The sequence below is a fragment of the Dipodomys spectabilis genome, unplaced genomic scaffold, assembly GCF_019054845.1.
Source record: "Dipodomys spectabilis isolate Male_0828 unplaced genomic scaffold, ASM1905484v1 ptg000069l, whole genome shotgun sequence".
Taxonomy (NCBI): Eukaryota; Metazoa; Chordata; class Mammalia; order Rodentia; family Heteromyidae; genus Dipodomys; species Dipodomys spectabilis.
Genome location: NW_024870746.1, coordinates 7,764,794 through 7,779,330, shown reverse-complemented (window position 1 = coordinate 7,779,330; position 14,537 = coordinate 7,764,794). Strand labels below are relative to the sequence as shown.

The 14,537-nt window shown below is 43.9% G+C and overlaps 1 protein-coding gene across 1 annotated transcript; it reads right to left on the bottom strand.

The window, feature by feature from the left end:
• Nucleotides 1-649: 649 nt before the first annotated feature.
• On the bottom strand, nt 650-14,113 carry Pglyrp3 (peptidoglycan recognition protein 3). The gene is made up of 8 exons (XM_042681498.1): nt 14,065-14,113; nt 11,758-11,865; nt 10,714-10,915; nt 8,565-8,683; nt 7,522-7,674; nt 4,650-4,848; nt 1,486-1,604; nt 650-828 (listed from the first exon to the last, which is right to left on the bottom strand). Exons 1-8 carry the CDS (start codon nt 14,111-14,113, stop codon nt 650-652), a joined length of 1,128 nt encoding a protein of 375 aa, XP_042537432.1.
• Between the last annotated feature and the right edge of the window lie 424 nt (nt 14,114-14,537).

Below are 14,537 nucleotides of genomic sequence, written 5' to 3'. Positions count from 1 at the left end.
GAGATGATGGAACACACTGACCAGGTGAGCAGGCACGAGGATGTACTATTTTGTGTCTATTTCTTCTACAAACATCTATAGTACATACTAAATTCCAGACACTGTTCAGGAACTGACACAGGACACAGTGATAAATAGAACTCAGCAGCTCCCCCAGACACATTCACAGTCTAGGAGAAAATAGACATTACTATTTTAAAAAACAACAACAACAATAACTACAGCCCTTAAAGGATAGCAACCAATTCTATGCAAGTCAATGGGCACCCTGTGATGAACACCCAGGCCTGGCTAATAGACAAGGGCTAGCAGCTGCTAGGCAGACCACAGGGAAAGCCATAGCAGGCAGAGGGGCAGGTACCAAGGGAAAGAGAAATGTGACAGGGACCTCTAGACATCTCACCTGCCTGATAAAGATAAAGGAAGGAGAGGAGGGAGGAGGCTAGACCCAAATTCAGAGGACTGTGAGTGCCTAGGGTGGGGGACACTGGAGAACGTCATCAGGAAAGGTCAGGAGCATCCCAACCAAGCAAAGAGGAACAAAGTGAGGCTGATAGGGGAAGGAAGATACAGGATATTAAACCAAGGTGGGAAGTGAGGACAGAGACCCCGTGGGATGTTGAGAAGCCTCCGAAGTTGCTGAGCTCACTCAGAGTTTGAAGTGAGGCCATGTCTTGATGATGTCATACAAAGCCTTCCCAGGAGACAGAGTATTGGCCACATCACTGTGGCCCATCAGCAGGTAGTTGGGGGCTAAGTACCCCTGGAGCACAGCACACTGGATCAGGTCCTGGGCTGCCTCCAATGCTGCTGCATTGGGAGGCTTTTCTGCAAAACATGTTTACTCCCATCAATCATTAGGGCCTTACGATTACCTGCTTAAGGAGGGACAAGCATTTGGATTCCAGTCCATTTCCTTCCTTACTCCACCCCAAGCCATCATCATCATCATCAATCATCATCATCATCATGGGAAACAAATTTACATGAATTGTAGCAATCAGACACAAAAAAAAAAAACAGGCTATTGTGTTCCTCCATTTTCCTGGCCAAAGTTTCTTTTAGAAATTTTAACAGCTGCCCTAGAGTAGAACTCCTGCATGACACATCCCTTCTTAGCAGGTCCAGAGCAGATATGCCCACTGGATCCTTCTCTGTGGTGCAGTTGTGTTCACCAGCACTGTCATCATGATCATCAAGGAAAGAGACAGAGAGAACCGAAACAGTACCAAATTTACAAAAGTTTTTTCCTTTGCCTAATGTTTGCCTTGGGTATAAATACAACCAGATGGACCTGGGGTGTGGGATGGGTCGCTTAGGATAAATGTTCTATCTGGGAGAGGCATCTGATGACAATCATCCTGTACTGAGAGTCTGCTTTAAACTTAAGAGCTCCACTGGCCCTGGCCGGTCCCACCATGCCACCCTTGGTCTTACCCTCCTGAGACATTCCATATAGTACTCCATTACCCAGAGCCCTCTTACCTACAAAGTTTCCCATAAAGGCAATTCCTAGAGCAATATCATTGTATCCATAGGTGTGAGAGCCTTGGATATGCCAGCCAACTCCTTCATATACTCCACCATCCTGGCCCACCAAGAAGCTAGGATAAGACAAAAGAAAACAAAGAATCACTCTGGGGAGAACTTGCTTCAGTCATTCCTTTAATCAGTAATTCATACTTTCATCTATGTATCACCTATTAGCTGGATGTCTCTTAGGGACCAGGGTTCACAGAGAATAAATACAAAAACACAGTCCATAAACAGTGTATCTCTATCCCCCCCCCACTTCACTGAAGCTGGCCTCTCTAAGGTGACTACTGGCTTCCTTGATTCTGAGTACAGTGGGCACTACTTTACTTCTGCAGTACATTGTCCCTGTTCATTACCCTCTTGAAACATTGTCTTTTCCAAGCTTTCACAAGCCCGCACTTTCCTCCTCTGGCTGCTCTCCCTCAGGTCCCTCTACCATCACAAATGCTTTTCCTCGACACTGTGTCCTCAGAAACCCAGGCTATCTTCTCTGGACCCTACTCAAGCCCCTTCTCTTGTCTGGATGAACATACTCACTTTGGACAATGATTGACTCTCATAGTTTCAATTAGCATATATAAAAATCCAACACATTGCTGGACATGAGTGGCTCACACCTGTAATCCTATCTACTCAGGAGGCTGAGATCTGAAGATCACAGTTCAAAGCCAGCCCAGGCAGGAAAGTCCGTGAGACTCTTAACTCTAATAAACCACCAGAAAATCAGATGTGGTGCTGTGGCTCAAGTGGTAGAGTGCTAGCCTTGAGTTGAAGAGCTGAGGAACAGCACTCAAGCCCAGGGCTCAAGCCCCACGACCGACAAAAAAAAAATCCAACATGTCTAGACCAACCAAAAACATTGGGCACTATCCTGAATGCCACTTTGTCCTTCTCCCAACCCCATCTAACTATTAATCATGACTTACTATGCCCTTCCATAGCTCCTAAATTCCTCTACTTCCCTCAGCAAACAGTTACTATTATCCCTTAAGTCACTGGGTTAATACAATAACTCAGAGTTTCACCTCCTTCCAACCTTTTTCTTTCTTTCTTTCTTTTTTTTTGGGGGGGGTCTGATCGTGGGGCCTGAACTCTGGGTCTGGGCGCTGTCTCTCAGCTCTTCAGCTCAAGGCTAGTGCTCTACCACTTGAGCCACAGCACCACTTCTGGCTTTTTTTTTCTTTTTGCTTATGTGGTGCTGGGGAATCAAACCCAGGGCCTCAGGCATGTAAGGCAAGCGCTCTACCACTGAGCCACCTTCCCAGCCCTCTTTCTTTCTTTCTTTCTTTCTTTCTTTCTTTCTTTCTTTCTTTCTTTCTTTCTTTCTTTCTTTCTTTCTTTCATTCTTTCTTTCTTTCTTTTTTGCCTGTCATGGGGCTTGAACTCTGGGCAAGGCTACCACTTGAGCCACAGCACCACTTTCAGTTTTCTGAGTGGTTTATTGGAGATAAGAGGCTCATGGCCTTTCCTGCCTGGGCTGGCTTTGAACCTTACATCTCAGCCTCCTGAGTAGCTAGGATTACAGGTGTGAGCCACCAGCGCCCAGCTCAACCATTCTTAAAATGGCATTCAAAGAGGTTTTTCTAGCATATAAATTCTATCACAGGGTGCTATTCTTGTCTCAAGGATCAATTACAAGGTCCTGGTGATATGACTCCACACAGGCCTCTCCAATCTCAAGCTAAGCCCTGATTTCAAGCCCCAGGACCACCACACACACACACACACACACACACACACACACACACACACACACAATACATGCTGTCTGGACACCAGGTCTTCAATATGTGGTATGCTCCTTTACCTGGAACATGCTCCCCCTTCTTTGCCCAACTAACTCTTAATACCTTATCTATGTGCCACCATAGATGCCTTTTCTTCAGGAGCACTTCTTCGATGCCAATCACTCCCCCAAGGAACTGAATGGAGGCTCATCTTAGGTGTGCCTGGTTTTTTTCTTCTGTCATAGTGCTTAATGTTGTTGTGCATTATAATTACTTGTTTATGACTTCTCTCAACTCCATAGGGAAGGGGCCATATCTTCCTTGCCTAGCATGCAGGACGTAACAGACACCCAATAAAATGGCCTACGAAGTTACTAATGATGTGCGAATGGGTGTTTTGTCCTGGTTGCGGTCGATATCCTGAACATCATGCCGCTGGAGTGGGTATAGATTGCGTAGCAGGTTTTGAAAGAGAAGTACAGCCTCTGAAGACTGAAGTGGAAAACAAGCTTCTGATCGTTCCCATTTGGGATTTCTACATTTGTCGTCAATTCTCTGTTATCTGAGCTAAGTAACTGCAGCCAAACCTATAAAAGTCCTGCAAAATGAGGCAGATTTTTGTCTGTATGCAAAAGCTGCTTATAAACAGGAGCTGAGATGAGAAAGCCATCCAGAAGGGCAATAACACATCTGCAGAAATAAACCAATCCAAGACACCAAAATTTGCTGTGGATGAGTCCTAAATAAATAACCTAAAACCCTTCTGTGAAACATTCAAGGCATCTCCCAACTTGCGTCTGCTATTACATTACTTTAATATGGTTTTGTTTCTAAAAATATTCTCAAAAGAGAATACTTTGATCTCACTCACTGTCTACAATCAGGAAATGTATTATGTGTTCTGTTGTAGAAATAAGCCAAAAAAAAAAAAAAAAGAGGCCCAGAGAAGTTACAAGTTCCTATCTATAAGCATGATAAATCACTGAGGACTCTCAGGATTCTAACATCACAGAGAGTAAGGCAGGGATTGGGCTAGATGGAGGTAGCAGTAAACAGGACCTTTGACTCTTGATTGCTTAGAAGGGGCTGCATAAATAGGCACATCCCTTCCCTTCAATAGCCTTCCTGAGGGATCTCATAGTCTTGCTTTATAACGATGGCTTTCTTTATGCCTTCTCTTCAGATTCTTCCCAGCCACATGTGGAGAACATTCCCAAAAGGATTAACTAATCCTAGCTGTGCTATAAATGATACTCAGTCTAGAGTTCCACAAGAATAAAATATGGTGCCTATGCAAAGTGCTTGGCATGGCAAAAGGACTCCTCCAGCCTTCTTTTCCACAGCCCTAAAGAAGAAAGGGGCTATGTTTCCACTGATTCTACTTACTGATAGCCAATGTCACAAAAGCCTTGCTTGTCCATGTGAAAAGACTGGGTATTTCTGATGTTGATCTGGCAGGCGGTGGACACATTGCAGCTTGTCCCAGCAGTGTGGATGATGATGACGTATTTGGCTGGGAGAAGCATCTGAGGGCAGTGTGTCTCTCTGGCTTCCCAAGTAGATCGTGGGGTGATGTGGGGGCAAGCTGAGGTGAAGGAAATGGAAATAGGAATTGGTCCATGCCTCTTGTGAACATCTCACATCCGCAGGCTGGGTTATTATGCCTCAGTCTCTCCACAACAGCCAGTACTCATGGAAACATCCTATCATGAACTTCACTGCAGGAGAATTCTGATTTGAGGTCTTTAAAAGCCAAACCTATAGCAGTGTTGTGTGTGAGCTGAGCCATTGAGTAGGAAGTTCCCCAGCTCCCCTTCTTGGGAGGGATTGTGTCACTCTTGAGTACCAGGGATCTCCTGGCCACTCTGAGATACTCCTCCAGCTCCCTACTCATAGGGAGATGCTTCCTAATCCAGCCCACTGTGGAAAGTCCCCAGGAAGGCTGGGGGACTGCATCCCTGCCCACCACTCCTGGGTCAGAACACTGGAGCCAAGGGACAGGATTCTGATAACTGTAGAAACTAGGGTGTGTACAGAAGGGAACAGACCCATGAGTCAGAAAGAATAGTGGTTATTTTCTCCAAAAATCTAAGTGTATGTTTACATGGGTATTATGGAACAAGAACGATACACAGAAATCTGCTTACTCTTTAAATTGATCGCATATATATGGAAATATGTGGAAATCTGTAAAGATTCTATAAATGTTGAGGAATTAACACTTTATGGATAGTGGCCATCTAAAGCCAGTAAACCTCTATTTAGAGATTAATAAGTTTAAAAACCCAATGTCTAAAGGTATAGTTGAGTTTTAGGAAAAGGCTAATTCTAACAGCAATAGTGACACTCACTAAAAATACTCATTATTTTTTTTGGTTGTAATTTGCTGCTGGCTCTCTCCAAAACAGTGCATCATTTTCATTGCTCAAGTTCTTAGAAGATTCATTCTTCTAAGAAGAATGTGAATCCAGATGCCTAGTGGCTGATGCCTATAATCCCAGCTACTCAGGAGGCTGAAATCTGAGGATCACAGTTGGAAGTCAGCCCAGGCAAGAAAGTTCATGAGACTCTTATCTCCAATTTGTCACCAGAATAAAACCTGAAATAGCGCTGTGGCTCAAAGTGGAAGAGCACTAGCCTTGAGCAAAGACACTCTGGGACAGCATCCAGGTCCTGAGTTCAAGCCCCATGACCAACAGCAACAAAAAAAAAGAATATGTGAATTCAAGCCATTTTCTATCACAGACCATATGACAGGCTGGCTAGCTTTTCCCCTTAGAAAAGTATGTGAATGTGTGTGTGTGTGTGTGTGTACACAGTGTACACAACTATAGAAATACATTGATGTTAAGTTATTCCCCTTCCCCTTCCCAAATTAGACAACTGTATATACAAGATGCAGGGTACAAAAATCAAGTACAGTGACAACAGGGGATATACCATAGGGGAAAGAACATACAAAGGAAACAAAAAAATCACATAGTACATTTAAAACAACAACAAAGACCTTTGTGTCCCTATCTTGGGGTTCATTTCACTTAAAACCCGAAAGAAGGACACAGGATGACCCATTACAACAATGATACCCACAAGACAGTATATTGGAAATGAACTTTACAACTTCCAGGCTGGGGGGAGGAGCGGGTGAGGTGAGGGAGGGAAGGAATAGTGGGAGAACAACAAGGGAAGGGGTAATAATGCTCGACAAGAAATGTACTCATTGCCTTCTTCATGTAACTGTAACCCCTCTGCACAGCATCTTTACAATAAAATAAAATTTGAAAAAAGAAATATATTGGAAGTGGTGCTGTAGCTCAAGTGGTGGAGCTGAAGAACTGAGAGACAGCGCTCAGGCCCAGAGTTCAAGTCCCACGGCCGACAAAAAGAAAGAAAGGAACAAAGAAAGAAGGAAGGAAGGAGAGAAAGAAGGAAGGAAGGAAGGAAGGAAAGAAAGAAAGAAAGAAAGAAAGAAAGAAAGAAAGAAAGAAAGAAAGAAAGAAAGAAAGAAAGAAAGAAAGAAAGAAAGAAAGAAAGAAAGAAAGAAAGGAGAAAAGAAAAAAGAAATATATTGACATCACTCCATTCGTATGCCTCATTTTTCTCCATCTCCTCCATGCTATCAAACAACATAAATATTTCACCTACCATTTGCTCATTTCCAGACTTTACTCACTGAAGCATAACCTCCCTACAGGTGGAGGGTTTTATCTATATTCTCCACAGCTGTATGCTCACTCAGTACCTGGAACACCCGCTGGTCAATCATTATTGGTTGATCCATTTATTTGTTGAATTTAAATCTGGGTACATGTATATTTGTGTTAAGAATGAATCTGTGGCAGTATCATAGTATCATACTGAGCAGGGTGGGAGCAGGTGGAGAAAAAGTCAGGAAAGTGCCCTTTCAGAATCTTCCAGGCATGAGTTGTTCTTGGTTTAAGAAGCACATAGAGTCCCTCAGGAGACAAAGGGTAAACCAATGCAGCTGGACTCACTAGACACTATACAACGTGTGGGTGAGGAAGGGAGAGAAAAACTGGGAGAGAGTAAGGGAAGGCGTGACACTGTCCAAAAAGAAATGTACTCCAATGAGGGAAGAGGTGACAATACTCAACGACTCATTACCTTACCTGACTTATGTAACTGTAACCAATAAAAAATAAAAATGAAAGAAAAGAATCTAACCAGAAAAGAATATTCACAAATGGGGCTGCAGGGGGTAAGAAAGAAGCAGGATGAAGAGAAATTAAGGTCTTACCTTTCTTAGGTGTCTTTGGATTTGTAGGGGCCAAGCAGTTCTTTTCTTTCAAGAGGAGTGGCTGAACATACCTGGGTGACAGGTGACCCATCTGTATGGCATAGAAGACCAGACCCTCTGCTGCAGCTAAGGCAGCAGGGCTTGGACTGCTACCTTTAGAGAAGATAACATGGACATAGAACTATTAGTAAATTGTACTATATACCAGACAAAGGAGTGGTATGACTGCCTGAGTGAGTGGCTGATGGGTAGGAAGATAGAAAATAGCCTCAAGGGTCATGACAGAAGGTCTAAAAGACAAGAACTATCCATCAGAGCTCTCAGCAGCCAATATTGGCAACCTCTTCCAAGAGCCAACCTAACAGTATCCATCTACAGGTAGAAGGGCCAAGAGGAAATAAAAGGCACATGCAGAGGGAGACTCACTGGACCAACTCAGGTATACCTTGGTATGGGTACAGGGGAGACTGACAATATATATATTGAGTAGTTGCCATAATTGGGCATGTAGTACATTCTTTATGTCCACTAGCCCACACAATCCTCACAGAACCCCTCTAAGATAAAGGTTATTCCTAACCCAATCATCAACTGCAGATACTTGCAGGTACAAGTTATCTGTAATCTCTCAACTCCATCCTTCCCGCACACAACTCTACTGTTTTTTGTTTATATGTTCTGTTGTTGACCCCTGCAAACTCTATGTCCCAACTTACTTGCCTGCTGGATTCCTGCTAGTTTCTACCAACAGAAGACACTAGAAGAAGAAATAAGCCCTGTTTTGTCTGCCCTCACCCACCCACCATCCAAAGCATCACTGTGAACATCCAGACTCCAGGTGGGACTAACAGTAAACCCAAGCAACGCCCACTGTGGCGTCAGCAACATCAGAGTGCAGACCACAAAAAGAAAGGACAAGAAAAATACATGTCATAGAATCTAATGAGCAAAGAGCTTCAAGAGAAGGTATAAAAGGGGACAAGTATGATGTAGGCTGAAGCAATAAAAGTAATTACAAGAGTCCACAGGGAAATGACCATTACCTATCTTATTGCCAAAAAAGGCAATGCCCAGGGAGACATTGTTGTATCCTTGAGTGTGCAAACCTTGGACGTGCCAGCCAACACCTTCATACACCCTGCCATCATCCCCAACCAGGAAGCTGCCAAGCAAGGAAATATTGGTTTAGTGGTAAATCTCTGTAAGAAAATCCTTCTCACTGATCCTTAAAAGGGAAACAGGGTCTTTGATGTTCACAAATAAGTACTATTCTTTAATAGTATAAGAATATGGAGCAGAAAAAAAAAAAACAAAATTTAAACCAATAGACCTGAGAATACACTTCATTTTTGGCTATGACTGTTTGAATGCCTTTTCCAGGATCTTACTTTAAAAAATACTTTTTTGATTCAAGGTAGAATTTGAATGTGTGATTACTAAGGATGTGAGGACCTTAGTTCAACATTTTCAAGGGCCCAAGAATTAACTCATCACCTTTTTACATTACAGGATGAAGCACTTGAACATTCTTTAAAACATTACCCTAAAATTCAGAATTTGTGTTATTTTTACTTTTTCTTTAGTTTTTCCATTGTAATTCCCATAAGCTCTTCATTATCACAGAAGTGTATTTAGAACATCATCTGCTCTTCAGTTTCTTTTTAAGTGTGATATACATACTCTTTTATTTTCCCCATTTATTCCTTCTTCATTTCTGTCTCTTTATGATTTCTCATCCTCCACCTTCTAGATGGCTTCAAAACTGATGTCTTCATGACTGTTTACATATCGGCTTTTACTAGATCATGAGTTTCCAAAGCAAACTGAACACAAGGGATATTTCCTGGAGGTCAAGTAAAGACCCCCACACTGAGTCAGGCCAACTTCCCACCTCACACTGGGGAATGGGAATGGGGCACAAAGATCTCGTATCTCATTGGCTTGGCCACCATTACTTCCAGCAGATTCCTCTGTCACAATGCAGCTGCCTCTGGTTAGCCCAATGTGAACACAGCTGCACTGAATATTGAGTCATCTCTGCAGAAACCTCACTCAGAGGCACAGTCAATTAGAAACACTTAATTACCCTGAAGCAGGTAACACTACAGTGACACCAACAGAGCAGCAGAGATCCTAAATACAGGGCCTGCAGATGATCCTGGTGGCTATAAACAGAGCCTCCAGATGCTCTTAGTTATTTCTGTGGAAAATAAATTTAAAGGGCACGAGTGCAAAATGAATAAATCAGAAGTCACTTTTTGTGGACAAAAAATGCCATTTCTAATCTTTCTCAAATATTTGATATAATGTAGTATATTTATATGAGGATCTGTATATACATACTCACATATATATTCTCATATATAAGCATGTGTGTGTGTGTGTGTGTGTGTGTGTGTGTGTGTGTGCACGTGCGCACGCATGTATCCTCACTCATGAGTCTAAATGAGAAGAGAAGCTTCTAGGTCTCTATTATAGTCTTCCCAGTAGATAGATATACAATGCACAAGGCAGGAATCGTTCGTCTTCAGGTTCATTTTGACACGTGACTCTTCTCCCACCTGTTCCAAGGCCTACTCTTCCCTATATACCCCACCTCCACCTCTTTGGTAAGGTGGTTCCTCTGGGTAACAAACGGGAAAGTGTTTCCCAGGGTCGTGGACTAAGTGGGTACTGGCCTTCACAGAGCTGGACTAACAGGCAGTCTCTGACATTACTCATAGTCCATGCTTCCTTGCTCTGAGTCATTTTAAACAAATTCTTGAGATCCCCTAGACTGTGGCATTCTCCCTTGTGAAATAAGGTGGCAATGTTTCTCCTATCCATTCACTCCTCTGAGGAGCGGGAAGGGCCTAATTAGGTGATATTTGATTTAGGTGATATTCAGATCTGTGAACTGCAAGGCTTGACAAGTTCTCAGACAGGGACTATAGGTATTGTCCATCTAACCTTCCCAGCTTCTTTTCCAGAGTTCAGAAGTTTCTGTGTAAGCAAATGGCTCTTAGCAGGTCCTCCTCATAGCCTCTGAAGGACTATGGGTTTTGTTTTTCTTTTTTTAAAAAAAAATACTTTTTATTCATCATTAAAGCAGCATCAATAAAGCCCAGAAAAAAAAAAAATCAGGGAAACCGAGGAGGGAAAATAGAGCCCTTAAATGAAGTAACTTTCGAATGGGGCTGACCAGCCTCTTACTTGAAGGCCATATCACACCAGCCTTTGTTATGGACAGAATGAGACTGTAGCACCCGCAGCTTCTGGCTGCAAGAGTTCTGTTCCTGGCACTCCATCCCCATGAGCTGCTCCGTGATGAGGTAGGCCACAGGTGGGCTCAGCAGGGCTGTGCAGGTGAGTGGTCTCGCCTCCCACTCCTTGCGAGAGATTATGGTGGGAATGCCTGTCAAAGAGATCACAGGATGACATGGGACAGGCCCTATCCAGGGCTCTGCCCTGCCCCACAATGGGGTAGGAGCCCAGAGGGAGGCCTCCTCCACCCACAGCCTCCCTTTCTCATCTTCATGGCCCTATTTAGGCTAAACAACTACCCAGACATGCTGCACTCCACATTGTCAAGTTGCCTCCTTCCCTATTCTTCTCTCACATTTCCCTGGTCTTCAACTTCTCTCTTGCCTGTGTGTGATCTCCCCTCCTTCAGAAAGTATCTCCAGGCAACATTCTAAACTGCCTTATCTTGAAGCAACTTAGCATGGATGCCTTAGAATTCATTTCCCATCCTGGCATTGGCCCCTGGACCTCTATCTGTGTCTTTGATCATAGACTTCATTCAGAATGGTGATTAGGAAGAAATTTCTGCCAGCCTTCTCAACTAGGGACTCCAGAGCCCACAGGAAGTTTCCTAAAAAATGGAATGTAACTCTCTCTTCCAGGTGAGATCTCTCCAGAGGTAGAAGTAGGAGACCCTCACCCAAGACTGTAGGCTCCCTGAAGGCTACATCTCTCCCTTCCCAGAGCCTTGGGAGCTCTCCGAGTGTCTCCATTCCCACAATGGGAGGTAAGGAGTGGGGCACATGTCTTCTCTCACTGTACTTTCTCTCCCCTCTTCTTCTAGATTTTTCTCTTTTTCTTTTTTAGAAGAACCTCCCTTTGCCTAAGGACTCAGGATAGTTCCTGGGAGTGACCAACAAGTGAGCTCTTTAGGATTCTCGCCCATCCACCCACTCCCAGACAAGACATAATCAAGTCCTGAGAAAGCCCAGCCAATCCCCTAAAATGCCTTACTATTGTGGTTCCTGTGAGTGAGCTGTGAGATACCAACTAACATGTCTAGAAGCTTCTCTGAGATATCTCTGGCTTGGGTTTCATTCCAGGACAACTGCAGGACATCTCCTGCAAAGGAATGGGGCAATGGTCCATGAAGAGAAGAAAACAGGCAGCATGGCCAGGTACGCCCCTTCCATTGCCCCCAGCCTTCCAGCCTCCCCATTCCCCAGCGTCCTCCAGGAAGCAACACAGAAGAACTGCAGCTAGCTCTGGTCTCAGCCTTCCACTGCCTCCACCCACCTCTGCCCCAACCGGCCACCTTAATTCTGAGATGAGGAGGCCTGCTCTTTCCAACCCTCTCTCCATTCAGAGCTCTGTAGACTCCTCTGCTGCCTTATCTGAGCAGCACTGGCTGCCCCATTTCACTTATACACTTACCAGCCGATCCACGGGCCCCCTGCAGAGTGTTACATACAAGATACATACAAGATGGCTGTCATTGTTTTGAGCAAATGCTTAATATTTGTATTGAGCACACGTTGGTGCCATATAAAGCTCTCAAAATTAGAAATAGATGTATCATTGTGACTGCCCTCAAAAATTAAGCATTTCAAAACAAGTTCGTTGAATTATTAGTCATCACCAACATTTCTTCACCTTCCACAGTCCTCAGTCAATACCAAAGACTTTGGGAGCAATAGCCATCCCGCAACAGCATTTGCCATTCCCATAGGCCAGGTCTGTGATGGCAAAGCCTCAAGGATGCTATCAGAACGTGGTTTAGGACACCCTCATGAGATAAGCAACACAAAATAGTTACTCCCTCTACACAGATGGAAACCGAGGCCCAGAGAGTTGAAATGACTTGTCTAACATGATAGAAGTTTTAAGAGGTGGACACCAGTCTCCAGAACCTCAGCACTTGAGTTATAACCGCCACCCTCGGCAGCCTCCCCAGAGTTGCCGGATGAACTTGAGCAAGTCCTTGACTCCTTGGGACCTGTTTCTCTGTCTATAAGACAAAGCCATTGAAAATTTCCACTGTAACTCTAGAACAATAGCAAATATTTGAATCTGACACTGAACCAGGGTGTGCTAGGCAGCTGGAGAGACTGTTGGGGTTCAGAGCCAAATCTCTAAGAGGAAGCACAAGACAAAAGAGGAGAAGGAGGAAGAGAAAGAGGAGGAGGAGGAGGAGAAAGAGGAGGAGGAGGCGGAGAAAGAGGAGGAGGAGGAGGAGAAAGAGGAGGAGGAGGAGGAGGAGAAAGAGGAGGAGGAGGAGGAGGAGAAAGAGGAAGAGGAGGGACGAGGAGGAGACAGAGGAGGAGGAGGAGGAGGAGGAAGAGGAGGAGGAGGAGGAGGAGGAGGAAGTTAGAAGAGACAATTAACAAAGACCCTCAGATCCAAAGAGCAGCTATCAGGCCAGAGCCAACACCAAGTGGTAGGACAGGTGCACAGTGGGAACCAGGATTCATTCTGGGGTGAGGGCAGGGCATGAGTCACTGCCTCACTTGGGCAAGCTACTTCTTGATCAGGGCCTCAGAAAGGCTAGCTATGTATTCCCTGGCTTGTAAGTTTCTCCAACACTAACTTCAAGTAATCCTATTAAATTTAGCTGCCAAAGAAGCAGAAGGCAAAGTTATATTATTGCTTCTAAACAGCAGCTATGTATATCAGGCAACATGAAAACATGTCCAGTATTCAATGGACTACAGAAGTGATCCCGGAAATTATAGCCTTTGTCCAGCATTTGAGAATCACCAAACAGATGTCCATTTTAATTTAATAGCATTTACTTAATGAGCATTTGTGATGTGTCTTACCATAAGTATAAAACTCTCAGAAATATTTTGATGTAGTAAATGGAATTGCTACTCTTAAGGAATTTGAATTCATTTACAAATGTAGACCATAGTTCTGTGTTTAACTATGACTAATACAAAAATGAAGATAAACCATTGGCTCATGCCTGTAATATGCACCGCCAGCTTTCAGCACTATCTTTCTATCAGTATAAGTAAAGAAGTCTCCATGTTTGGGATCATAGCAAATAGCAGAACGAGAATTTTCCTGAACAACAATGCTCGATAGGAAATGTACTCATTACCTTGCTCATGTAACTGTAACCCCTCTGTACAGTATTTTTACAATAAAAAAAACATACAAAAAAAAGAATTTGCCTGAAGATATGACAACTCCAGAACTGTTCCAAATTGCTAGCTAGCTACACCAGGTAGAGCACTAGGTATATTTCTAATATTCAACTGAAGGACAGTTACTTGTCCATCATCAAAAGCACTTGTGATACAAAGAAAGAAAACTTACCCCAGACACGGAGACCCAAAGCAGAGAAGATAAGAAGCCAGGGCAACATCCTCACAGAGTTCCAGGATGCCAACGGAGAAAATGTGGATGGTGGTCCTAAGAGGGACAGAGACCTGCCTGGAAAGATGCTGACAGTTAACATGACCGTTCTCACTCTACAACCAAAGCACCAACCTACTACATGGTGCCCCTGTCTGCCTACCCATCACACCACAGCCTCTTTAGTGGCAAAGGCTCAGTTTTCTCAGGTCCTCTGCCCACACCAGATGCACAATGAAGGTGAAGATGCTGCCGGGTAGCAGCAGCTCACATCTGTAATCCTATCTACTCAGGAAGCTGAGAATTGAGGATCGAAGTTCAAAGTCAGACCAGGTAGGAAAGTCCCTAAGACACTCATCTTCAATTAACCACCATAAAGCCAGAAGTAGAATGGTGGCTTAAATGATAGAGTGTTAGCCTTGAGTGAAAAGCTA

What these genes read in the sequence shown, in the direction of transcription:
- Pglyrp3 (XM_042681498.1), bottom strand. Translation starts at nt 14,113, where the DNA reads ATGTTGCCCTGGCTTCTTATCTTCTCTGCTTTGGGTCTCCGTGTCTGG. An exon ending in TTTGGGTCTCCGTGTCTGGG is followed by an intron (nt 11,866 to 14,064) that starts GTAAGTTTTCTT and finishes ATTCCTTTGCAG; the next exon opens with GAGATGTCCTGCAGTTGTCC. An exon ending in TTTTGTGACATTGGCTATCA is followed by an intron (nt 1,605 to 4,649) that starts GTAAGTAGAATC and finishes GTCTTATCCTAG; the next exon opens with CTTCTTGGTGGGCCAGGATG.